The 25945-nt window shown below is 42.3% G+C and overlaps 1 protein-coding gene across 5 annotated transcripts; it reads left to right on the top strand.

Annotated features, from left to right (window-relative positions):
• Positions 1-1056: 1056 nt before the first annotated feature.
• On the top strand, positions 1057-25754 carry LOC146982362 (uncharacterized). Of its 5 annotated transcripts, none has more exons than XM_085783364.1 (5): positions 1057-1522; positions 12611-13280; positions 15675-15774; positions 19533-19573; positions 22932-23285. In XM_085783364.1, exons 1-4 carry the CDS (start codon positions 1250-1252, stop codon positions 19564-19566), a joined length of 1077 nt encoding a protein of 358 aa, XP_085639490.1. In that variant the 5' UTR covers positions 1057-1249; the 3' UTR covers positions 19567-19573; positions 22932-23285. The 5 variants fall into 5 exon arrangements, with proteins under 5 accessions (XP_085639490.1, XP_085639491.1, XP_085639489.1 ...); XM_085783363.1 differs by lacking the exons at positions 19533-19573; positions 22932-23285 and adding an exon at positions 25546-25754 and having other exon boundaries at positions 1063-1522; positions 12611-13048; positions 13094-13280; XM_085783365.1 differs by lacking the exon at positions 19533-19573 and having other exon boundaries at positions 22932-23284.
• The last annotated feature ends 191 nt before the right edge of the window (positions 25755-25945 follow it).

The following is a 25945-nucleotide window of genomic DNA, read 5'->3' as shown; positions in this document are numbered from 1 at the left end:
TCTCAAAATTTCCCAGAGGAAATTTTCTAGTTATAGTTTTAAAATGTTCATTAGTTTTCATTTTTATTTTTTCATTTTTCATGTTTATTAGCTTTTTATTTCAGTTTAGTTTTAGTGAGTTCCACAAGTGATGAAGCAGTTTTAGTTTAGTTTTTTATTTTATTTTAGAGGAATTGACTCGTTTTTATTTAGTCTTAGTCTTAGTTGTAGTTTTTATTTAGTCTTAGTTGTAGTTTTTATTTAGTCTTAGTTGTAGTTTTTCAGGTTTTAGGAGAAAGCCTCTGTCAGACCTCTGAAGACGAACTTTTTCCCTTTGAGTTGCATCCATCCCATAATGTTCCCATCAGTCCTGAAAACTAAAACTAACTTCACTTCACTGGAGATTTAGTTCTCCTTCATTTTTGGAAAAACGTTTCTAGATTATTTTTTCACTCCTAGTTTTAGTTTTAGTGAACTATAATAACCCTGGTCAGAGTCTGTTTATCGCCATTTCTTTGAGGTAGCAGTGCCGTATAAAGTGCAATTACATAATATAAGTTAAACACAAAGCCAACAAGAACAAGTAAACAAAAAACAAGTGTTGTTATTGATCAATATTTGCAGTGAATATGTTTTTAGCACATCATTAACAATAGTTTTGATCATTGATTATTGATTCTGAAGTAGTGATGACACAATTATAGGTTGACTTGGTGCGATTGTCAGAGAAATAATCAGCGTATTATGATTATCACAATTATTATTATGCATTAATTAATTTCACAACAAATTAAAATGTGTAAAATACAGTCAAAATATCACTAATTATAGGCTATACACAAAATAATTGAAGTATCTATGACCAATTATTGATCCCAAAAGTCATTTATTGTCATCATAAATACATCTTAAATCTAATTATTGTTGTTTAACATTTAAATTATTAATGTGTTTCTTTAGAGTTCAGCTGATAGATTGATTTTAACTTTTCATTTTATGTGACAAAACAAAAGCTTTATATCCGGTTGCAGCTTTTATTTTGAAGCCTAAGCGGAAGTGCCTAACCCCCCCGCTGTGCTCGGTGCCAGCTGTTGAGTCCGATCAGCTGATGAGCTCAGAGTGAGCGTGAGGCGGGATGCTGCACAGTGTGTGTGAGACTGCAGCCTGATCAACACACACACACACCATCCTGCTCTCTGACAACACACAGACAGACACACACACAGACACACACAGACACACTCTTCTCCTTCTCCTCCACCGAGCCGTCATGGACCTGGACCCCACCGTCGTGGTCCCGGCCATCCTCTTCACCGTCGTGGCCATCTACTTCGCCTCCACGCTGCTCAGCAAGAAGCCGGACGCCGCCTCTTCTAAAGCCGGAGGAAAGAAGCCTAAAGTCGGCTACGGAGACGAGGCTCCTCCCTCCCGGGCGCTGGGGCAACCCACCCCGCCCGTAGAGCCTCCTGCCCCGGCTGTGGAGAGCCTGGGAGCCGCTGAGAAGATCCAGGAGGTTGCACCGGCTGCCGCAGCACCAGTGAAGGTAAGATCGATCTATTGATTTATTGATTGATTTATTGATCAGTTCTGTCTCTGATCGATTTATTAGCTCTAAATTACAAACTTTTCATCAATCTACACTGCAAAAACTCCAAATCTTTCCAAGAATATTTGTCTTATTTCTTGTCAAAATGTCTAATTTCTAGTCAAAACTAATCTCTTTCCATTTAAAATAAGACTCAACACCTAAAAATTAACTTGTTTTTAGGTAATTTTCACTTGTTTCAAACAAAATGTCACTTGAAATAAGTAGAAAAATCTGCCAAGTTTTTGTGCTTAAGAAAGAAAAACTTCTCCACTATGAGATTTTTCTACTTATTTCAAATAAGTAAAAAAAGTGTCAATAACAGGCTACTTTTTATGTGATGAGTCTTATTTTAAGTAGAATGAGACTTGTTTTGACAAGAAATGACATTTTGACTAAAAATAAGACAGATATTCTTGGTAAGATTTTGAGTTTTTGCAGTGTAGTGGCTGGAGAGTGACGTCAGTTTCAGGTGTTCAGGACATGAAGCAGCTCGAGTTACTGAGAGACATTTAATCAAAGATATTGGTTAAAGGACCGGAAGTAACTAACTAGATATGCTTTTATTTTGAAAAGACTTTCCCAAATAATAATTAATTAAAGTGATTGATTGAATATTCCCTGATAAAACTGAATCAATCGATGACCAATATTCTAACACATGATCAATACTGAGCAGATGAGTTCTGCTGACTCATGTGTTTAACAGTTAATTAGTTAATCTCTAAATTATTCTGTCACTCCATCTGCTCCCACAATGCATTGCTGCTTTTCTACACGTCAGTATGTCACCTGAGGCACAGCAAGGGATCAATCGATCGATTTAGAAACTGATCAGCTGATTCATCGTCTGATCTTTCTAATCAGTTAAAAAGTGTAAGATACCTTTAATTATCAGGGTCATTGATTGTGCATGTTGAATCACATCGCCTCCATTGCTTATTGATTATTGATCAAGACCTATAGATTCTGGTTTTTGTTGCCCAATCGTGGCCCTGTTGCTGTCGCCCGTGGTTACGCCTCGTTGCCAGGCGACACCTGGTGGCAGGTCGACAAAACGAAGCCGTTTTGTTTTGTTGTCGTTGCTGTTACCATGACAACCGGCAGCTGTAAGTGGCGCTGTCTCTGGGGACCCTGGTGTGGGTTTTAATTGATTACCTGAAATATATTTGGTGTTTTTGTTTTTTTTATCCATCGATCGTCAGAACCGCTCAGATCGATTGAGTTATCGGAGGTGATCGATTAATCATGAGGTCAGACTTAAAGATATTTGATTTCTCGCTATATTGAAATGTTGCCTATAGATTATTGATTATCTGTCAGGACATCAGAGCCAAAAAAACTGATTATTGATCCTTTCATTGGTTCAGTCCAGTTCAGTTGGACGCGTGACCCACTATAAAGGGATATATATATATATATATATATATATATATATATATATATATATATATATATATTAGGGATGAAGGGATGAATTGGGACAGCGGCTCCGGCTGATCCAGGCTGATCGATCGGTGCCGGGTCACAGACTCGTCCCGTTTCCTGTTCTGGACTCATCACATGAGAGAAAACCAGGAATATTTCCACATGTTTGCTTTGAAGCAGTTACTGATCAATCAATGCATTGTCTTATTGATTGATTGATTGATTGATTGATTGATTGATGTTTATTGGGAGCAGGTGATCGTGTATTGATGATCAGACGCTACAGATCTGAAAGCCGTCGTTTCCTCCGTCGTGTGTTGGAGTTGGTTTTGTTTTATTATTTTTTGCTGATTTGCTTGAGCTGGCGGCGTCGAGCTGTTTATGAAAATACTGGGTGGTGTCGGGGGCGTGTGCGTGTGCGGCGGCCGCAGGTACAGAACGAGGCCGTGTGTTTGCATTTGAATGTCCCAGTGTGTTTTACACCTTCATGTAAATGTTGAGGCTCGGCGTGGTCAGAGGTCTCTGTGTGCTGATCTGAGCTCAGGCCTTAAACAGCCTGATGAGGAATGTGCCCACGGCTGCTGGAACATGCGTCGCGCTGGGCCTCGACTATATTTGGTGGCGAACATGAACATGTACATCCTATATTTACACCTGTGTTCACGGTGTCACACGGTGTCTGTAACGGAGCCGGGGGGGCGAGGGGGGTGTGTCCACACATGGGACTTCATGTGATATTTCACTGTATAGGTCGTCCCACTCAATTTACAAGCATAAAACTGTCACCGGGCAAAACATGGGGAAAAAAACAGGGGAAGGTTCAAGATGGCCGCCACCTCGCAGTGGTATCTACCATTGATCAAGTGTTTTAACATTTTGGTAAATTGCCCCATCACCATAATCCCTATAGTCATAGCAGTAGGTTCGTTACCTTTAATTGTCGGTGCAAGATATTTTTTGAACGGTGGAGCAGAGCTGTGAGCTGCTCAGAGCTACGCTACGGAGGCTCATTATGGGATTTCTTTGGTTTCTCTCATCAAACTCATCAAATACACAATCCAACAACTCCACAACGCTCTGGTGGACAAGTTGTGAGCTGCACATTCACCACGCTATGAGACAATAACACAACGTTACCACACAGAGTTGTTTTAGAGGGAAATGCAGAGACTGTTGATGAAAAACTGTCCCTGAAGGCAACGTGCATCAGCAGTTTTGCATGAATTTACCTCTAAAACAACTCTGTGTGGTAACGTTCCCGAGACGGACGAGAGTAACAATGAAAAAGGAAAATATGTATGTAAAAACTATACAAAAGAACAAGTGAAGATTATTTCAACACAAGAGAAAAGGTTGCTATCTAGCCTAGCAGTAGCGTGTTAGCTGGTTAAAACAGGTCGGTTACACATTCTCACAACTTCAGGCTCATCATTCGTGATATTCATAACATAATTAAAGAATGGATTAGACACGGAAATCATAGAAACTCTTGGGGGAAAAAATACAGTTCACAAAGAAGCTAGCTAACTAGCCCAGAGCTGAACGGTTAGCCTAGCCTAGCAAGCTAATGTTAAATCAAATATTTATTCTCATAGTTTTTTGTTCATCATTCATAATACGTGGTTTTTAAATGCATTGTTTTATATAAAGTTCATTATAAACTCATTAAAGTCTGTGAATAAAATTACTTTCCTGTACCAGAGGTGGCGGCCATCTTGAAAGTTTGAATTTACACCTGAGGAAAAACGACAGACGGATCCACGGCTCAGGAGTTATCGTATTGTTGTTTTTAGTCGCAGTTTAATGACAAACAGGTTTAAATTACAATTTATCAAAACCTGTTTAGTTTAAAGCTGGATTTCCAAAGCCTACTCAGAGAAAAAAACAGTCAGCCAATCAGAAGAGAGTCTCAGAGCCTCCTCCTCCTCTCCTCTGATTGGCTGAGAGATGAGATGGAAAACTACACTGAGATGGTTTTTTAGATCTTCCCATCGGTCAAAGTAAAAGAAAAGTACGGAGAAACATGGAACTTTATAGATTATAAACTGATGTAACAACAAAAAACAGTTTTAGCTTTTAGCTCTCCATCTTTAACTGTCGCCGTCTCCTTGACGACAGCCCAACAGGCCGTGAACAGAGCCAGATATAAACGACTCGGTCTCCTCTCTGGACATCAATCTTGTCTCTGAGTGTCACTGAGCAGCAGCGACGGCCACACCCACACACACACACACACACACACACACACACACACACACACACACACACACACACACACACACACACACACACACACACACTCTCTGACACTGATAACCTTATCCGACGCACACACTTCACCCCCAGCTGTCTGACTTATAGCCGCCCCGGTGCATCATGGGAGGTTCTGTGTGACATAAAGGAGCTCTCTGTCCCCGACACACAGCCGCCGCTGTTGTTGTTGTTTTCACTGTGGGAGTCGAACCGGCGATCGGAGACGTCAGAGGTCAGAGGTCAGAGGTCACATGACCTCACGTTCTGACCCCAGGAGGAGGAAGAAGAAGAGATTCAAGCTCTAAAACTGTAATAAAAGATAACAGAACTCCTCATCCTTCTCCTCCTCTTCCTCTTCTTACTCTTCCTCCTTCTCTTCCTCTTCCTCATCGTCCTTCTCCTCCTCCTCCTCTTCGTCTTTTTCCTCCTCTTCCTCTTCCTCATCTTCCTTCTCTTCCTCCTCTCTCTCTTCTTCCTCCTCCTCTTCCTCTTCCTCATCTTCCTTCTCTTCCTCCTCTCTCTCTTCCTCCTCTTCCTCTTCCTCATCTTCCTTCTCTTCCTCCTCCTCTCCCTCTTCCTCCTTCTCTCCCTCTTCTTCCTCCTCTTCCTCCTTTCTCCTCCTCCTCTTCCTCCTCTCTCTCTTCTTCCTCCTCCTCCTCCTCATCTTCCTTCTCTTCCTCCTCCTCTCCCTCTTCTTCCTCCTCTCTCTCTTCTTCCTCTTCCTCCTCCTCTTCCTCCTCTTCCTCTTCCTTCTCTTCCTCTCCCCCCCTCTCTCTTCTTCCTCTTCCTCTTCTTCCTCCTCTCTCTCTTCTTCCTCTTCCTCCTACTCTTCCTCTTCCTCATCTTCCTCCTCCTCTTCCTCCTACTCTTCCTCTTCCTCATCTTCCTCCTCCTCTTCCTCCTACTCTTCCTCTTCCTCATCTTCCTCCTCCTCTTCCTCCTACTCTTCCTCTTCCTCATCTTCCTCCTCCTCTTCCTCCTCCTCCTCCTCTTCCTCATCTTCCTTCTCTTCCTCCTCCTCTCTCTCTTCTTCCTCTTCCTCCTACTCTTCCTCTCTTCCTCCTCCTCTTCCTTCTCCTCCTTTCCCTCTTCCTCCTCCTCCTCCTCTTCCTCCTCCTCCTCTTCCTCTTCCTCATCTTCCTTCTCTTCCTCTTCTTCCTCCTCCTCTCCCTCTTCATCCTCCTCTTCCTCCTGCTCTGAGAGGTCGACCTGCTGCAGGTCAAAGGTCAAACCTGGCCCCTCCCCCCTCCCCTCCCTCTTCTGTAAATATTATAAACCTCGTTGCCCGTAGCGATGCAGCTCGTCCATATTTGGTCATGTGAACGTGCTCATCAGCTGTGGAGGGGGGGGGGGGGAGCAGCTGGACAGATGTTGGAGGTTTGGTCACATCTGCTCCACGTTACACACCTCAGGCCCACAACAACACACACACACACACATCATAATCTTTCCTTGACAACGTTTTAACTTTCACAAATGAAAAGTTCATGAGTTGATGAGTGAATGTAGTTCTCCTTTTTAATAATTATTTTTTATTTATATCATACATACACGTACATAAACATACACTCACATGCATACGTATGCTAAAATTGGTACTACGATACTCACAATAATGATAATAATAATGATGATGCTAATAATTATATGAAAAAAACAGATAAATAATAGGAATTCTTTTTTTTAAATTGATTTTTAAAAAAGAGTCATAGATTCGACTCCATACCTGCAAGAATTCTTTTTCTCTTTGTCGTTGTCCTCCATTACTGCCCTTTCTATGTTCAAATAATATTGTTTTATGTAAAATAGAAGGACCTTCTGTATCTTTGCAGTGTTTATCTTCTTTAAAACTAAAGATAAAAATGTATTTTCCATGTCGTTGGACATCTTACTCGCCCCATATTTTGAAAAATCCAGGTTTCTGGTGATAATACTGTACAACATTGGCTTTGCAAACTATTGCCAAACATTTTTCAATGTCCTCCCAAGTCTTTCTGCTTTTTTCCTAGTACCAAAGGTCATGGATGAGGATGAGATTTTGTTCTATTCTTTGAATTAATTTGAATAACCTGAGGATCTTATTTCCCACAGTCGTCCTCGTCCTCTGTCAGGGACTCGCTGTCCGTTGTTACGTCATGTGAACAACATGTTCCCTGGACTGGGGGACTATAGTTTATAGGGCGGCGGAGGGATATCACTGCTCCCAGGTGGTTCAGCGCCCGTTAAAGCTAAAACGGCTTTTTACGAGCGAGGGGCTCGGTGTCGCCTTACAGAGCAGAGGTCGAAGGTCGGAGGTTGGATCTGATCCTCGGCTGCTCCGACAGGAAAAACTTCTCTCTTCTACACTGCAAAAACTCAACATCTTTCCAAGAATATTTGTCTTATTTCTTGTCAAAATGTCTCAATTTTAGTCAAAACTAATCTCTTTCCACTTAAAATAAGACTCATCACCTAAAAATTAACTTGTTTTTAGATCATTTTCACTTGTTTCAAACTAATTTTCAATTGGAACAAGTAGAAAAATCTGCCAGTGAAAGGAAGTAGTTGTTTGTGTTTGTAATAAGAAAGAAAAACTTGCTCCACTGTCAGATTTTTCTACTTATTTAAAGTGGGAAATTTGCTTGAAAAAAGTAAAAAGTGTCTAAAAACAAGCTGCTTTTTATGTGATGAGTCTTATTTTAAGTAGAATTAGATTTATTTTGACTAGAAATAAGACAAATATTCTTGGTAAGATTTTGAATTTTTGCAGTGTATAGACTAGTTCACCACATTTAAAACTTTTATTATTTATTTTATTCTCTGATCCGATCCGATCTGGTCCTGGATCAGTGAGAGAGACACACACACACACGGCTGCTGATCCTCTCCTCTGTCCAGCTCTCCGGCTGATTCACCCCCCAAAACTGGAATGACATCATCACACGCGATGATGTCATGATGCGCCCGCTCGGCCAACACGAACATATTTGGCCAATTTAGGAACAGACGGTTCGTCGGCCTGCTGAGTCATTAAAGCCGGTAACGACCCACAATGCTTTGTTTCATAGCTGAGGAATTCAGAAGGGGGGGAAGGGAGGGGGGCGTGGCAGCCGGTGGGAGCATGTTTAACACACACACACACACACACACAGAGACACACACACACACACACACACACACACACAGAGACACACACATAGAGACACACACACACACGGTGCTGCCAGTTGTCTCTGGACTGTGTCCGGTGTCGATTGATGAGACAAGACAGACACACACACACACACATACACACACACAGGAAGTGTTTTTGGCTCCGCCCCTCGGCTCAATTCAGCCTCGGTGTAAAATAAATAGGAAACATTCAGGTCCTTATACAAATACCACACTGTAAAAACACTCTGATTAAAAATACTCGCAAAATTGTGAGAAAAACACGCACATCAGGTAGGCCCAGTTGGGACGGGTGCTGGATAAAGGAGGAATAAATGAAATAGAGAAAAAATCTGCACACCAAGAGATTAAAAATACTCTACATTAAAGCATCTGTACGAACACTGCACTGTAAAACCCTGTAAAAATACAGCATCAGTTGAAACAGTCTGCAATATACTCTACAAAAACAGAACAAAATGTTCCATAAAACTTAGTTGTAGGAAAACACTGTAAAATGTATCATGTAAGAATAACCGTAAAAACAACAACTTTGTTACAAGTAAAAAACATGAGTTTAATGAACAAACTTATTAGACTCGTGCGTTTTTGTGTGAGAAATCGTTATTTAAAGAGTTGTTACATGTTCATCATCCACCGACCGAGCAGCTCGGCCACTGATGGAGAAACATGATCTGCAAACTCAGCACTTCAGAAAAGACACAAACAGACAGGTGTGAGGACGAGTTGGGAGGTCGCACACTGCTCTGTGTGTGTCTGTGTGTGTGTGTGTGCGTGTGTGTGTATATGTGTGTGTGTGTGTGTGCGTGTGGTCAGGTGGCACGGAGAGGACAGGTTGGACACTGGAGAGGTTTTATTTGTGCCGGTGTCAGCAGCAGGCGTCCATCGATCCTCCACAAGCTGCTGCAACTGACACTGACTCTGTTGTCAGAGGTCAGAGGTCAACATGGCCGACAGCGACCCGTTCACCCGGTAATCCATAACTGATGATCTACTGATTATTGGATCAGATCAGATCAGGGGCCGTATTCACAAAGAATCTTAAGGTTAAAAGTAGCTCCTAAGGGCCGAATTTAGGAGCAACTCCTAAAAAAAGTGGGCGTGTCAGTCTTAAATTTAGGACTCCTCGTTTTTTAAAATAAGAGTAATTCACAAAGTATTTTAGGCCTAAAAGTAGCTCCTAAGTCTGGGAGAGCTTAAAAGTCCTGGTGAGGACTCCTAACTCAGTAAGACCTATTCACAAAGAATCGGAAATGGCTGCAGCCAGGCAAATGTATGGAGGACTGTGAATTGCTGCAGAGGGGGGAGCTGGAGCACCTGCCCCTTTGCCCTTTGATGCCCAACGTGCCTTTTTGTCGGTGTTTTTTTTTTTTTTTTTTGTCATCACCAACATTTTCGCTATAAAACGGGAGTAGTGACGGTGACGGACTGTCCAATATAGGCGTCACAACGGTCGGACCGAGGTAACTGCGACCGCTGCGATGCAGTCATGCTGATGTGAGCCAAAAATATTTTTAAAAGGTTGGTGGGTGCTAGACACACACATCCGTTAGTAGTAATAGCTCATGTGATAAGGCTGCTCCCCCAGTAAACCAAACTTGTTGTCAGTGTGGGTTCAAATCCTGCTATAGGCCACAAATGTGGGTAATGCATTTTCTTTTCTCATCATTATTATGATCACCATATAGGGCTGTCAACGAATGTGAAAATTAATATTAAAATGTGGGAAGAAAAAAAACCAGCGGCTGCTTTGCGAGTGGACGCACTGACCCTCATTGCATTTGCACAGCGTCACACTGCAGAAAGTGAGACGCGACAAAAACTGTCGCAGAAAGATGCAGATGGCAGAGAGAAAGACAGAAAGTTCAGAGCCCAACTTGGCAGCAGAGAGAGTGGTTTGGACTCGAAGCAATCTAAAAAGCCCCGTCGGACCTGACGGCAAGAAAAAAAAAAGTGGAGCGCAGCGGCGAGGAGGAGGAGGAGGAGGAGGAGGGAGGGAGGGGGAGGGGGGCGCCGCCGGCACTCAACAACCAATCACCGTGTTGAGCGCCTCGAATTCGTGCACGAGAATTGACGTAATCCATAGCAACGGGGCGTCACCAGGGCGTCACTCTTACTCTGCTCTTAGTGATTTATCCTTAGTAAGAGTCGGTCTCAGCGGCTTTGTGAATAGCTTTTAAGAAAAAACTCCTACGTAAAAACTTTTAGCTCGAGTTAGGAGCACTCCTAGCGGTAAGATAAAAGGCTTTGTGAATACGGCCCCAGATCATTAAAGCCCCAGTATGTAACTTATTTGGCTTTTTATTATCAAAATCAAATATTACTTTCATAAATATGTATTTCACTGAAGGTGAATCACAACTGCATACGAATGAAAGCTTTCTGGTTCCTTAGAATGAGTCGTTACAAGTCGTTACAAATACATAAGTGGGTGACGCACCGAACCGAGGCGGCCATGTTGCATCGTGACCGTAGGTAACCACGGAAACTGAGCGGAGCTGTGGGCTCGGCCTGTTAAAACTGTCACCACTGTGTAGTGTGAGGAAGGACGGAGGCACTGGTGTTGCATTCAGGTGCAGTCAGGCAGACGGCCGTCGGCAAACCAACCGGATGTCATTTTACTCCACCAGAGAAAGACGGTAAAACAATACCACATCACCATGACAACATATTGTTTTGCCTCGTGCTGGCGGACCACTTGTTTACATAGACGCTTGTTTATCCTGTTACATGCAGCGTCTGTTGTCTGTCTGACGTCTGCCCGATGTCACGTGAATGCAACATCAAGAATACGTTCAGATATGCAACCGCACCGCGAGATGGGGGGAATTCCTACATATTAAAAAAAAAAACTCCAGCTCAGTGAAATAAAGTTTGAAGCTTCATGTTTTCCTCCTGTCTTTTATTTTGAAGGGTTGAGCCACTCATTAGAACAGAGGAGGCTCTGAACCTCGCTCCTGATTGGCTGGCTGGCTGGCTTCTGCTTTGTTGTGACATCACTAAGTTACAGAAATCCTGACAGACGGTTTTACAGCTCAGTTTTCACACAGATATCAGTTTGAACCAAGGGGGGAGTTGTGGGTTCAACAAGTGAAGACCACTTCCGCGTTCAAAAAGCTGCAGTTCCCCGTCCGGCCACTAGGGGCTGGTGCCAGAAGTGAGCAACTCTCCATTGAGCCCCATGTTAAAATAGCCGACTTTACAGCTTAAAAAAACATATTTACAGCCTGGTGCCTTTTATTTTTTTGGTCTCTATCGATAGTTTCCATCTCCATGAACACTGTGGTGGGGCTGAATTTTTTTGTACCACAACCGTTTTAGTCTTGTTTAGGCTTCAAATTCATACATAAATTACGTTGAGTGACAGGTTCACAGACACTTTACCGGCCGTTAATTGGCTGCTTCGAGTTCAGTGGGCGGGTTCTCAGCTGGCTAACCGCCGCACCTCTCCTCCAAATATGGCAAGTAGACTCCACCTAAAATCCAAGATGGCGCAGTTCAAATTTCATTTCATAACCTTTATTTAAACTCGGAGATATATTGAGGAGTAACCTCATTTACAATATAGCCGAGATGAAACACAAAACACACAAGGACAGAAGACAAGACATTTGAAACATACAAAAACATAACAGAATACCAGAATTTAAGGTGACTAGGGTAAATTGAAACATAGTTAAAAGCACGAGCAGTTAGAGGTAAAATAAGATGTAGTTATGGCTTTCAATTGTCCCATTGATAAAAGTGAGGTAAGTTTCAAATTATTCTGCAGAGTGTTCCAGGTTGTAGGTACACAGTAAGAGAAGCTGCTCTTTCCAAGTTCGGTGTTAACAAAGGGAACCTGCAGTGTGAGCCAGTTTTGAGCGTGTGCGTTCATTGAAAGATACTAGTGAGTTAATATAAGATGGTAAGAGACGGGTAAGAGCTTTAAAAATAAATAAAATCCAGTGTCGATCACGCCCAAATGCCCATATTAGAGGCACAAAACAGACTCCCCCCAAACCAATGGGTGACGTCACGGTGCTACGCCCATTCTTTTTACAGTCTGTGGTTTGAACAAAGTGAATGTTTAATGAACCGGTCCAACTTCCTGCATGGTCTCTAGTTCAGGACCGACAGAAACCGGACCAGACCGGACTGGACCGGACCCACAACCACAAGATGTTAGCAAACTGTTTGGTGACTGTTTATTTTAACCCTGTTTCTCTCCAGGTGGTGCCAGAACCTGTATCAGCACCAGAACCTGTCCCAGAACCAGAACCCGTCCAGGAGCCAGTTAAAGTACCAGAACCTGTCCCAGAACCAGCAAAAGTACCAGAACCAGTTCCTGAACCAGAACCTGTTAAGGAACCAGAGATTGTTCCAGAACCAGTCACAGTACCAGAAGTAGCTGCAGCACCAGAACCTGTTCCAGTTCCAGTTCCAGAGCCAGAACCAGTCCCAGAACCCGTGTCGGCACCAGAACCAGTTCCTGAAGCAGCTGCAGTCCCAGAACCAGAACCAGCATCTGTCCCAGAACCCACCCCAGAACCAGAACCAGTATCAGTACCTGAACCAGCTGTCCCAGAACCAGAACCTGTTCCAGTTCCAGAACCAGTGTCAGCACCAGAACCTGTCCCAGAACCAGAACCTGTTGTAGTTCCTGAACCAGTTTCAGCACCAGAACCAGAACCTGTTGCGGTGCCAGAACCCGAGCCCGTGGTGGTCGTGTCTGAGCCGGTACCAGAACCCGTCCCTGAGCCCGTGGCTGAGCCAGAAAAGCCCGTTGAGGAGTCTTTACCCGAGCTGGTCCCCGAGCCCAAAGAACCAGAACCAGAACCGGCTGTGGAGACCTCCCCCGAGCCCAAACCAGAACCAGAACCAGAGACCATCATCAACAACGGTAAGGCTCCTCAATCGACGAGAGGGACCCGTGTGCAGGGACAAGAGCGCCGCCATAGCTCAGCTCATCCATACCGGAAGTCACGACCGGAAGTTGCTTTTCTTCGTGTATATTATCTCTATGTAACTCTAAGAACCCCCCTCTCTATCTGGCCTGTCTAGCCTCTACCTGGTCTTTTTACTGAACTTAACCAACTCCTTTCTTCATTGCCTAAACCCAACCAAAGCACTCACCAAAGACATTTCTTTTCTCTCTCTCCTGGTCTGCTGTCAGCAGGAGCGGCACTAGCCGTTAGCCGTTAGCAGCGTTTTTTAATAACTCAATAACTTAATAAACAATCCATGCAAAAAAAATATTTAGTTAGCTCAATCATGTTGTAACTAAGATATCCGCTGGAAAACTGTATTTTATCATGGACCATTTGAGTTACTGAGTTATTTTTTTAAATCTACATAGAAATGATACACACGAAGAAGAGCAACTTCCGGTCGTGACTTCCGGTATGGATCAGCTGAGCTAATGGCGGCGCTCTTGTCCTTGCATACGGGTACTCTTGCAATCGACCAGAACTTTACACTGTCAATCAGTTCATCAACAAGTTACGGCATTTGAAAAGATTTTTAAAAATTAAAAATTTGGTTTTCATTTTCCTGTGAGCTAATCGGTTAGCTTAGCATTTAGCTTCTCCTGTTAACTTCTAGCGTTACCTTCTCCTGTTAGCTTGAACCATTATTCAACATTTTAAACATATATAGGCCTATAAGTCTGAAAAGCTGGAAAAGCATAATTGGTAGTGTTAGATAGTGTTAGCTTCTCCTGTTAGCTTGTAGTGTTAGCTTCTCCTGTTAGCTTGTAGTGTTAGCTTCTCCTGTTAGCTTGTACCTAGTGTTAGTCTTAACTCCTGTTTCCTTCTACTGTTAGCTTCTAGCTTCTGCGTCGCGGCGATGGCGGAGCTACGGCATTGACACTACGCTGTCATTGAGCATTCAAAGTTCTGCGTCGAGGGAACGCGTTGCTCTGCAATTCACCGCCAAGCCGCTCCAAAAACTTGCTTTCACTGGCAGATTTTTCTACTTAGGCTATTTCAAGTGAAAATTAGTTTGAAACAAGGGAAAATGATCTAAATACAAGTTAATTTTTAGGTGATGAGTCTTATTTTAAGTGGAAAGAGTTTAGTTTTGACTAAAATTGAGACATTTTGACAAGAAATAAGACAAATAGGTTTTACAGTGCATTCTGTTTACTTTGTGCTGATGAGAGCTGATGGAGAGAGTGAGGTGAATTGTGTGTGTGTGCGTGTGTGTGTGTGTTCAGACCAACCGCCGGCTGTGCTGAGCAGATAAGTGGTTTCCAGGAAGCGTGGACAGAGCAGAGGTGTCGGGCTTCAGCTCGGAGCCGTAATGACCGTGTGGATTAAAAATCAATACATTTACAGAACAGTGATTTAATCTGATCAGCAGGAAGTGAAGCCAGGAAGAGAGCTGGACAGCAGCAGCAGCAGCTACATGACCAGTCTTTACCAGCTGTTTACAGACTGTATGTGTGTGTGTGTGTGTGTGTGTGTGTTGTATCAGTGGGTCGTTGGCGTGTGTGGAGGCGGAGCAGCCATCTGCTTTAAGAGGATGATGCTTAATCTTGAACGAGCACTTGGCTGCTCTGAACAACAGCCGCTGTCCAGACTGACAGACTGACAATCAGCTTTATGTCCAGGCTGAGTCACAGCAGGTGTGTGTGTGCGTGCGTGTGTGTGTGTGTGCGTGCGTGTGTGTGTGTGTGTGTGTGCGTGTGTGTGTGTGTGCGTGGTAACAGGTGCACCACACTCCAAACTGAGTCATGATGCTGACTAACACTTTAAGACACTTCATGAGACAGCAGCATCCTCGACTGACAGTGAAGAGTTAATTAGCTATGTTAAATATGGAAGCAGGAGAGAAGAAAGGAGGAGGAGCCTCTCTCTTCTGTTTGGGGCGGGGCTTAGTTGTGACATCACAAAGTGTCAGGAAGTCCTGACGGCTGGTTTTAAGGCTCAGTTTCTGAATACAGGCTGTGTGCATTTCTCTGTGGACTGAGGCTTTGATACTTTCACAGTATTAATATAGAACCTAGAGCTGCTTTATAATCACACTACACATGGACATCTACCTTTATACTGTATGGAGCTTTAATACAAACATCTACCTTTATACTGTATGGAGCTTTAACACAAACATCTACCTTTATACTGTATGGAGCTTTAACACAAACATCTACCTTTATACTGTATGGAGCTTTCACACAAACAAACATGTACCATGCAGAATAACTCATGACCCGGGCGGAGCAACTGATTGGTTGCCGTGGTGACTGATGTGTCAGTGTAGCTTAGTAACGCCGGGTGTATCTGTTCTGTTTCAGACGTGGCTGCAGCTGAAGATAAAGTGAAGTTCACCCCGGGAAAGAAACAGAGCAAGTTTGAGACGCTGATGACCAAGGAGGAGATCGAGGAGGAGCAGAGGTCAGTAAACCGCCCCCCCCCCACCACCATTAAACCCCTCCCCCTCCCCCCTCCTCACCCCCCCTCCCTCTCCCCCCCTGCTCTTCATCCTGCCTGGCATGATGGTTGTTAATGGAAACACTTCTTCTGTTCCTTGTGCATGGTGTCGTGGTGATGTCACAGCGTTCATATTGCCTGGAACTGACCTGAAGTGTCTGAAAGTGTCTGAAAACCCAACGACCTCGAACGCCTCACATCGGTGTAAAAGGGACAGTTCAACATTTAATAGTCAGATCCTCCTCTCACCATAATCCCTATAGTCATAGCAGTAGGTTTGTTACCTTTAATTGTCGGTGCAAGCTATTTTTAGAACGGCGGAGCAGAGCCGTGAGCTGCTCAGAGCTACGCTACGGAGGCTCATTATGGGATTTCTTGGTTTCTAACTCATCAAACTCATCAAATACACAATCCAACAACTCCACAACGCTCTGGTGGACAAGTTGTGAGCTGCACATTCACCACGCTATGAGATAATAACACAACGTTACCACACAGAGTTGTTCTAGAGGGAAATGCAGCCGGAACTACATTCCAGACACGGCTGCTGGGCGGAGGGATTTCAGAAGAGAAAGTAGTTCAGAGTATTTAGATAGATAGATGCGTGTCATTCCCCCTCTCTCTTCAAAAACGAAGAACATGCACCGGTAATTAAAGGTGATGAACCTACTGCTGTGACTGTAGGGGTTATAGTGAGAGGAGGATCTGATTAAATGTTGAACTGTCCCTTTAAAGTCAGATGTAATGAATGTGACCAATGAGTGACCGGAGATGTCACATGACCCTGGGCGGGGGCGGAGCCTGCCCTGGGGCTTTGATCTGATTGGACGCTCAGGTTTTAAACGTCCACCGGTTCAGAACAACTCGTCTTTATTTCCCTTCATGCCTTGGGGCCTATGACATCACAGGTCAACCTCGTCCAACTTCCTGTTTCCACCTCCCACTGACTCCGCCCTCGGCTGCACGACGCCGTTTCCTCCCTCTCATGTTCAGCTCCTGTTCTTTCATCTACGGAGGCCCCGAAGGACCAAAACATGTGAAGCTTGGATCATTAACGTGTTTGCACAGCGTCAAACATAAAAACTCCTGATTCAGTTTATAGGCGATTATAGTTTGATGCAATAAAAGAAAAAATCCGCACACCAAAAAGAGCTCCCTTCAGAGGATTTAATAGCGTGACGTTTCGAGCAAAACAATGGGCCTCATTCACGAACCGTTCTTAAGAACAAATTTGTTCTTAAGTCCTACTTACGAAGTTTTTACGAAGATTGTGGCATTCATGAATGTTTTCTTATCCAGAATTTGTTCTTAACTAAGAACAAAATCTAAGAACAGTCAGGAGTATACTTACGCACTTTTAGGTGCTGAGACTTCTGCAAAAATAACCGATTATAGCGTTTTCTTTTGTTCTGCAGTTGTATGACATTATATGATTTGAATAAGAATTATTTTCTTATCTTTTATGATGTTTTTAATAATCATATATATTAATAATAATAATTGACAAATCATTGCAGTCTCTTAAAAAACATTATAGACACTATTCATATTCAATTCAATTCATATCATATCTTTTTTTGGGGGAGGGGGGGGGCATACAGCTGCCGATATGATTTTTTTTTTTCCTAATTGCGGGCTGCAACAGTGCGCTTACTGTAAGTGTTCACACTACACGCAACTGTGTGAAATGTGTGTGAAATGTGATAATATGATGATATTTATGATGGCACACGTGAGAGTGTGGTCTCGCTGATAACAACCGAAGAGCTGCATCCACTGCTGACGCTACTAAATATAGGCTAAATGTAAAAATATAAACTAAATATAAGCCTTTTGTTTGTTTCTTTATTTCATTCCTGCCACAGTAGCGCCACTTCACTACTTAAGTTCTTTTTACGTTTGGAGTCTGGTGCTCCCTCCCAGATTTTCATTTGAGCATTTCAACTTTCTTTCTCACTTCACCTTCTCTGCTCAGTGCCTGTGGTCTCTGTGTGCACACGGCCCTGCAGTCTCATGCCCTTTTATGGGCATTCATGGGGCGGTTACCTATGCTAATCCTATGTTAATTAGACTCACCTGGCACACGCCCTCAACTTACGAGAATTTACAGCTGCGAACAATTCTGAGGCTTACGAACGCGTTGATGAATCTGACGTAGGGTTTTCTTAAGGAACTTCTTAAGAACAACTTAAGAAAGAATCTAAGAAGGTTCTTAAGAAGATATTGGTGAATGAGGCCCATTGCTCTTTTGATTCCTCTTTGATCCAGCACCCATCCCAATTGGGCCTACCCGATGTGCGTGTCTCTCTCTCTCAATTCAGGCGATTATAGTTTCACATTATTTACTCTAAAAAATAAAGTTTTATTTCAGCTCAGTGTTTCTTCACCTCCAGATAAAATCACAGGAGAAGAACTTTATTAATCCTGAGGGAAAGTCTTGTCCCAGGTTTCTCTGAATCTCAGTCGCACAAAACCAGAGACGCAACAAGAGGAAGAATTTAACGCTTTAATATATTTTAAGGAATACATTCATGTCCGGTTGAACCGAACCCGAAGCCTCGATGCGGTTCATTTGGGTCAGTGTGAACGCTGGCCTTGGACCAAACAACCGCTCTCTGGTCTCGGTCCGACCTCGATCCGCACCAATCACAGATGGCGCAGCGTGTTTTACTCATCATTTCATGGATTCTGTGAACAAGAGCCGCTGTTATGATGAGCCAACTATTTTATTTTTACATATTTGTGATCATGAACTTATTATTGTCCTCTGACCTTGTATGGGGAAAAGAAAAAATAGTTGCATAGTGCATATTTCTGAAGTCACTTCTAAATATAGGTCGCATGGCCAGACAAACTACTAAAAAAAGCGTGACTTATTGTCCGGAAAATACGGTAATATATAATAACTGAACGACATTTTGTGGCTTCATGACTTTTATTTACAGTTTCTGTTTCTGGACCGTTTGAGTTTCGGTCTTTATGAACACAAACCGGACCAGATGAGACATTTACAACAACGATGTCTCATCCTTGGTTTGAGTCAGATAACGGAGCTTCAGATGTGACCCAGATGAGAGAGACAGCCCAACCCTCTTCACCCCCCCTAGAGCACTGTAAAAGAGAGTAACGACACACATTGGTCCAATGGCAGCGCCTCCTGGTGGAGGAATATGGGTTTTGCAAAAGCGCCCAAGAACTGACATCTCTGCATTGTTGGTGAATGAGCAGTGTGGTGTTTTCAATAATTTAAGGACATTTATAGATCACCCACGTTAATAGCATCATTGAGGATCCTTTACAGATAAACATTAACACATAGGCCAGTAAAAAAAAACAGTTGTCTACATGAATGTTTCAATCTACATTTTGTAATAAACAAATAACAAGTATAATTTGATGACCAAGACACCTAAAAACAAAAACACGGCCGTTTTCATCAATTTACAAGCAAGTGGGCAACACACATACATTGGAGTGAATGAGTTTTCTGGGCGCTTTTGCAATACCCACATCCTGCCACTAGGGGCGCAAAACCCCTTACCACGGGAGTCTATGGTGGTGTCCTTACTCTCTTTTCCAGTGCTCTAACCCCCCCCCCCCCCCTTCCTCAGATCCCCTGGATGCCCCGCCCCCCGTCTGTTGTTGTTGTTGTTGTCTTTGTTGTCTTTGTCTCTGTTGTTGTTGCTGAGCGCAGTTTGACGCCTGCACCTTTATCGTTCCAGGATAGAGTTCACCTCAGACTTTACCTCGCTCTGAGCCCATGGTAAGGTGAAGTCTCTGTTGAATAAGCCCCGCCCACTTCCCATCAAGCCCCGCCCACACTCTCAAGCCCCTCCCACTTCCTTAAGCCCCTCCCACCCCCTGTTTTTTTGTTTAATCGACCCGGCTAGACTGAGTGACCACAGCTGGATTCACGTCTCTACTCAAACGGCCTGAAACCTCCCACAGATGTGATCAATACCTCTGATTACTGGATTATTGATCCCCCCCCCCACCACTGAGCTTGTTAACACGTTATCAATCATTAATAATAAACTGTTATAACACCTCAGATTAAACCACGACCTGTTTCCTGAGCCGCCACGGGTTAGAACATGTTAATAAACTCAGTCTGAGTTTAACTGTGGAACAAACTCTGAAACTTTTTATTCATTTTATTTTTGATTATTATTATTATTGATCGGTAATAGTGATGATGGGTCTGTCCGTGCTGATTGATCCCTCACTGACCTCCCTCTCCCTCGGCTTCTCACTCTCTCACTCTTTAACTGCACAATTAAACAGTGATAAATCATATATATATATATATATATATATATATATATATATAATATGATTGTATTATAATTTGATAAAACTATCATATTAATATGAATATATTATGATTTAATATCAATGTAATATAATATTAATAAACATACAGATCATGTGACCTCGGACACATTTAAAGGAACAAATAGAGAGTTTTTATAAGAGGTCACAAGTAACAGTGAAGAAAAGCAGAATGATGCCTTTTTTTCACCAGGTGAAAGTCTCTTTTCTACGAAGGAGTATTAAGGCCAACCAAAAAAAAAAAAAAAAGCCAGCCCAAAATAAATAAATAAATCCGGCACAAGAAAAAAAAAAAAAGGTCAGGCAAAAAAAAGAAGAAAAAAAGTTAGGCATAAAAATAAATTATTATCAATTAATATCAAAGTACTATGGTCAATGGCCATGGCTGCCTCTACAGACGCGTGTTTTAACGGCCCTAATACGCCTTCGTACTTTTCCAGAGTCACAATAAACCCAAACCAAAAAAAACATAAATTGATCAGCAGCATTAGGCCATATTGAATATTGATTAGTCTCTGTGTCCAGGTGCTTTTACCTCTATTAGCTTCTTTTTGGTCAAAATAAGTCAAATCAATTAAAAACTCCAGTGAAAATTGAAACTAATCAATAATATTGATCTCATGGTTCCTGAGGTTTGGAACAGACTCCTCCTTCCTCTTGAATCCAGATGTTGTGAACTTGTGTCGGTCGGTGCGGACGTGTTTTCAGGAGAGGTTCACTGTCTGAGGGAATCGAACCTGTGATCACAGCGTCACAGTCGACGACGTTGTCCACTGAGCAGCGGTGACCGACCGGGCCGTGTCTGTCTGAGCTGCTGTCGCCCTCTGCTGGACAAACACAGTCGTTACACAAAGAGAAACTCCACCAGTGTGACTTCACTCTGCTTGGTTTCCATGGCGACGCCTGGACAGACACATTTTAAAGGGAACAAACGCTCTTTCCTCTGATTATTTATAACCAAGTCTTTAATCAAAATAATAATTTTAAATCAAGTGTCGTATTAATAATCTGATCAATAATCAACTGAAGTAAAAAGTAAAATACTTCACTGTGAAACTGTGAAAGGAAAGAGTCGAGTCAGACCTTCAAAATAAAAGCCTGGACGCTGAGTTTTACAGCGACAGTAAATACACTGTAAAAAGTTCAGCATCTAAAACACAGAAAAATAAAATAAAATAAAAACAACCAGATCTGAGTTTAGTTTTTCCCTCTGGTCGCCGCTCGGTGGCGACGCCCGGCCGAAGCAGCTGTGACGTCTTTGCTGCTGGTTTCACATCTGTCGGCTTCTGTCCAGCTGTGCCGCCACCGCTGCTGTTGCTGCTAACGCTGCTAATGCTAACCCTGCATGCTGCACGCCGCCGCTAACGGGCTAACGGGCTAACGGTGAGTGCTGCCGCTCCACAGAGGTGTGTGTGTGTGTGTGAGTGTGTGTGTGTGTGTGTGTGTGTGTGTGTGTGCAGTGTTGGGAAGTAACGAATCACATGCAACGAAATTATGTAATTGAATTGCAAAATGTACATAATTGTAATTTGTTACATTACTGAGGGGAAAATGTGTCACGAAATTACAGCTGCTTTTGGAAATGTCCATGACAACATTTGAATAATCGCAGCAGAAGTTCAGATTTATCAAATAGTTTTTTTTTTACGTCAGCATCCTCCTTCCAAAGCCGCTTCTGATTGGCTCTCCCTGGTCACGTGTCATTCTGCTGCTCAACCTGCTGAGATGTGAAATGTTATGATTTTTATTTTCTTACATTAAGTTAAAACACTCTGATTTGACTGCATTTGACTAAATTACATTGACTGCTATGAAAGTTACAGTGAGACGATGAGAGATGTTCAGTGTTTACAGCCGTTCTCACGGTAAAAAGACTGAACTGAACTGAAGTTATTTTATTACATCGTATTTATGTTGTTTTAAGTTACTGCTCTAAGTTTTACCCACTATCAGGTCTTAAAATGTGAAAATTGCTTCTTTTTTTTCTTTTTTTTTTGTAGTGTTTATTTCACAGCAGACCACAGCAACCAGACAGAACAGACTACAGACACCAACACACCAATACAGCAACAGCACAGTTAGAAAACAACAACCCCTGGTCTGAAAAGGGGATGGACGAAGCATAACTTTTAAATTTCCATCCCCCACATAAAGACACCATCAAGACATACATAACAACAAATAAGTAAAATAAAAAACAAGCATACAAACAAAAAACATTGCAAACTCCCTCAACAGTCCTACATTTGTCCTATATTATATTATATTATATTATATTATATTATATTATATTATATTATATTATATTATATTATATTATATTATATTATTTTATTTAATTTAATTAAATAACCACCCCCATCTTCCCTACTGTACACATCAAACATCTGTTGTTTAAACTTTCTTTTAAACTCACTTAGGCTTTTACTATTTCTAATGTTTTCGGCCAAACTATTTGTTTGAACAGTGGAACGCATTTATTCAAAATTAAGAAAAGCAATCAAATGCAATTGATTTGCAAAAGTGTTTGAAATAGTTACACCACTATTACATGTTCAACTTGTAATTGTAACCAACTACATTTCCAAAGTAATCTTCCCAACACTGTGTGTGTGTTAGAAGTAACTCCAGCTGCAGATTATATTATATTATATTACATTGAGTTACGTTATATTATATTACATTACATTGAGTTATATTATATTACATAATATTCAGCTATGGTTCAGTTTTTACTGCAGGAATCTTGTTTGTACGTCGGTCTGAGCTTCTTCTTCTGTTTCTTACAGCTGATCTGTGACGATGATGAAGATGAGAGGAGGATGATGGTGATGAAGAGGAGGAGTGAAGGAGCTGAAACCTTCATCTATGCCGTTTGTAGAGAAATAAAAAGCTGCCGTCTTGATTTTACTTTAACGTCTTGGAACCCAAAGTGCCTCCGTCGAGTCTGAGTTTGTTTTTAAAGAATTAAAGTCTGATGTTTGTGTGAGAGGACGAGTCGCATTGACTCACACAGAGAAACAGAGAGAGAGAGAGGAGGGCTGTGAGTTCAAACTATTAAACTGTTTCTAATCTGAATGAAGTTTATTCTGTTCAAGCAGCTAACGACCAGCTGACCAGCTGGCTGCTTCAGGCCACCGTAGTCAAACCTGTTCTCAGGTGTTTCTTCTTTTTCTGCTGCTGCTGCGTTTTGGTTTCAGGTTGAAATAAAAGTGTGAATGTTAAAAAAACAAAAAACCTGTTGTCACCTGTCGTTTGTTTGTTGCAGCTCTGAGACTCAGACTGGAGCTGAGTTTGAGTTTTTAATCATTCAGACAAATGTTTCATAATAAAAATGAAACAGTTGGAGATCAATAACACGACTCAGCAGGTTCCAGATGTTTGGAGGAAACGGACGAAGCAGAAAACAACAACGAAGACACAAGAAACATACAGACTAGGGATGTCACGATTACTTGTTTTCACAATTAATCGTGGTATTAGACGCCACAATTAATTGATCGTAAAGATTCCTAAATAATAACTTGCCAGAACCTGCCAAAAGTAACAATAAATAAAAAGTTTAAGAAAAACAGACAAAAAACTGGACATAAATGATGGAACCGCTGACGAAGCCAGAAAGCTCCAGTTTGTTTTCGTCTCGTCTGTCCACAGAACGTCATTTAATCCACAACTCAAAGTGTCTGGTTTTCACTAGATTTATATTCATTATTACTCTTGTCAGTTTCAAGTTGTTTCAGTTCTTTCTCTAACGGAGGGAACCAACAGTTCTGTCCACATCTGTCTCTCTGAACATCTGTCCAGCTGCAGCAGCTTTGTTTCTACGTTTCAAACACAAATTCATTGACGTGTTTTATAATATTAATGATTGATTAATGATATTAATTTATAACACCACCACAACTCTGGCACCAGAACTTAATCGTTTTTTGTTTTTTTTTCTCGCTGCAGAATAATGTGTCGGCTGACGTCCTCCATGTTTGTTTTTGTCTCCTGAGTCAAGTGAAGAACCACTAGATGAGTCACCTGACGCTGCTGCCCAATCACACGGCGTCTCCACACGGCCGCCATCTTGGCTCGGTCCGCTCGTTCCCTCAGAGCTTTGAGCCTCTGGTTCATGTTCTACTGAAACAACCAGAACTTCAGCAGTTTGTGACCGATTTTCAAACAGTTTAGTTTGTTATGAACGTCAGAAACGCAGCTATGATACTGCATACTTGCACTTTTCTATTAAAGTAACATTATGTACGGTAAATAGTTAAAGTAATATCTACATACGGACAAAATTTCACAGAGTTATGAGTAGTTTATTAGTGCAGATGACTGGATCACCGTCTACTGCAGCCGGAGTCAGACTGACCCAAGATGGCCGCCTGTGAGATACACATGTGCATAGTCGGATCCACCTCCATGTGGATAAGATATGAATTTGTGAATTAATAAAGTAATGCATATTCGTATTTGTATGTGAAGAACCATCTCACACGTGAAACATTCAGGGTCACGTTCGGTTTTCAGACGTTTCACATGTGAACTGAAACATTTCACATGTGCTGTTTTCTGAGGGAGAGAAAAGAAAAGACAAATCAGAGGTGAAATTATTTATGTAACAATTCAGAGTTTAAAGGGATAGTTCAACATTTTGTCAAATAGGCCCATTGCCATAATCCCTATAGTCATAGCAGTAGGTTCGTTACCTTTAATTGTCGGTGCAAGCTATTTTTTAGAACGGCGGAGCAGAGCCATGAGCTGCTCAGAGCTACGCTACGGAGGCTCATTATGGGATTTCTTGGTTTCTAACTCATCAAACTCATCAAATACACAATCCAACAACTCCACAACGCTCTGGCGGACAAGTTGTGAGCTGCACATTCACCACGCTATGAGATAATAACACAACGTTACCACACAGAGTTGTTTTAGAGGGAAATTCATGCAAAACCACTGATGCGTGTTGCCTTCAGGGACAGTTTTTCATCAACAGTCTCTGTATTTCCCTCTAAAACAACTCTGTGTGGTAACGTTGTGTTATTATCTCATAGCGTGGTGAATGTGCAGCTCACAACTTGTCCACCAGAGCGTTGTGTTGTGGAGTTGTTGGATTGTGTATTTGATGAGTTTGATGAGGGAAACCAAAGAAATCCCATAATGAGCCTCCGTAGCGTAGCTCTGAGCAGCTCACGGCTCTGCTCCGCCGTTCTAAAAATAGCTTGCACCGACAATTAAAGGTAACAAACCTACTGCTATGACTATAGGGATTATGGCAATGGGCCTATTTGACAAAAGGCTTAGTGAGATGAGCTGATACCTGAACAAAGGTGTGTAGTGACCTCTGACCTCAGGACATCATGCATCTCTATGTGTGTGTGTGTGTGTGTGTGTGTGTGTGTGTGGACCTCCCAGGGTGCAACAGGAGCAGCTGGCGGCCATCTTCCTGCTGCTGAGGGAGAACCAGGAGGCGCTGGGGGAGGTGACGGAGGGAGAGATGGAGGAGCAGCTCAAGCTCTACTCGCTCTGAGACGCCGACTCTGTCCGTCCAATCAGGGAGTCCTATCAGTCGTCACGTTTCCGTGGCAACACCCCGACAAAAACTTGAATGTATTTTCAGTAAACAGTGGATTTTTACTGAGACACTGAAACCAGATGTTTGACTTCCTGTCCTTCGTTTAAACGTTTTCAGCTGATTCCCAAAGTATTTTCACGTTTTTCTAAAAATATTTTGTGTTTTTTTTTCTTAAAGTTTTTAATACGATGAATTTTTATGTAAATATTTAACATTTTTCCACAAGTATTACAACTTCTC

The sequence above is a fragment of the Trachurus japonicus genome, chromosome 8 (assembly GCF_045865225.1).
Source record: "Trachurus japonicus isolate A0001 chromosome 8, Traja_1.0".
NCBI classification, from domain to species: domain Eukaryota; kingdom Metazoa; phylum Chordata; class Actinopteri; order Carangiformes; family Carangidae; genus Trachurus; species Trachurus japonicus.
Note: the sequence above shows the minus strand (reverse complement) of the source record. Positions and strands in the feature narration are given on the sequence as shown.

Coding starts and splice junctions, on each gene's coding strand:
- LOC146982362 (XM_085783361.1), top strand. CDS start 1,250: ATGGACCTGGACCCCACCGTCGTGGTCCCGGCCATCCTCTTCACCGTC. Junction 1,523..12,610: donor CTGCCGCAGCACCAGTGAAG/GTAAGATCGATC, acceptor GTTTCTCTCCAG/GTGGTGCCAGAACCTGTATC. Junction 15,775..25,545: donor GAGATCGAGGAGGAGCAGAG/GTCAGTAAACCG, acceptor TGGACCTCCCAG/GGTGCAACAGGAGCAGCTGG.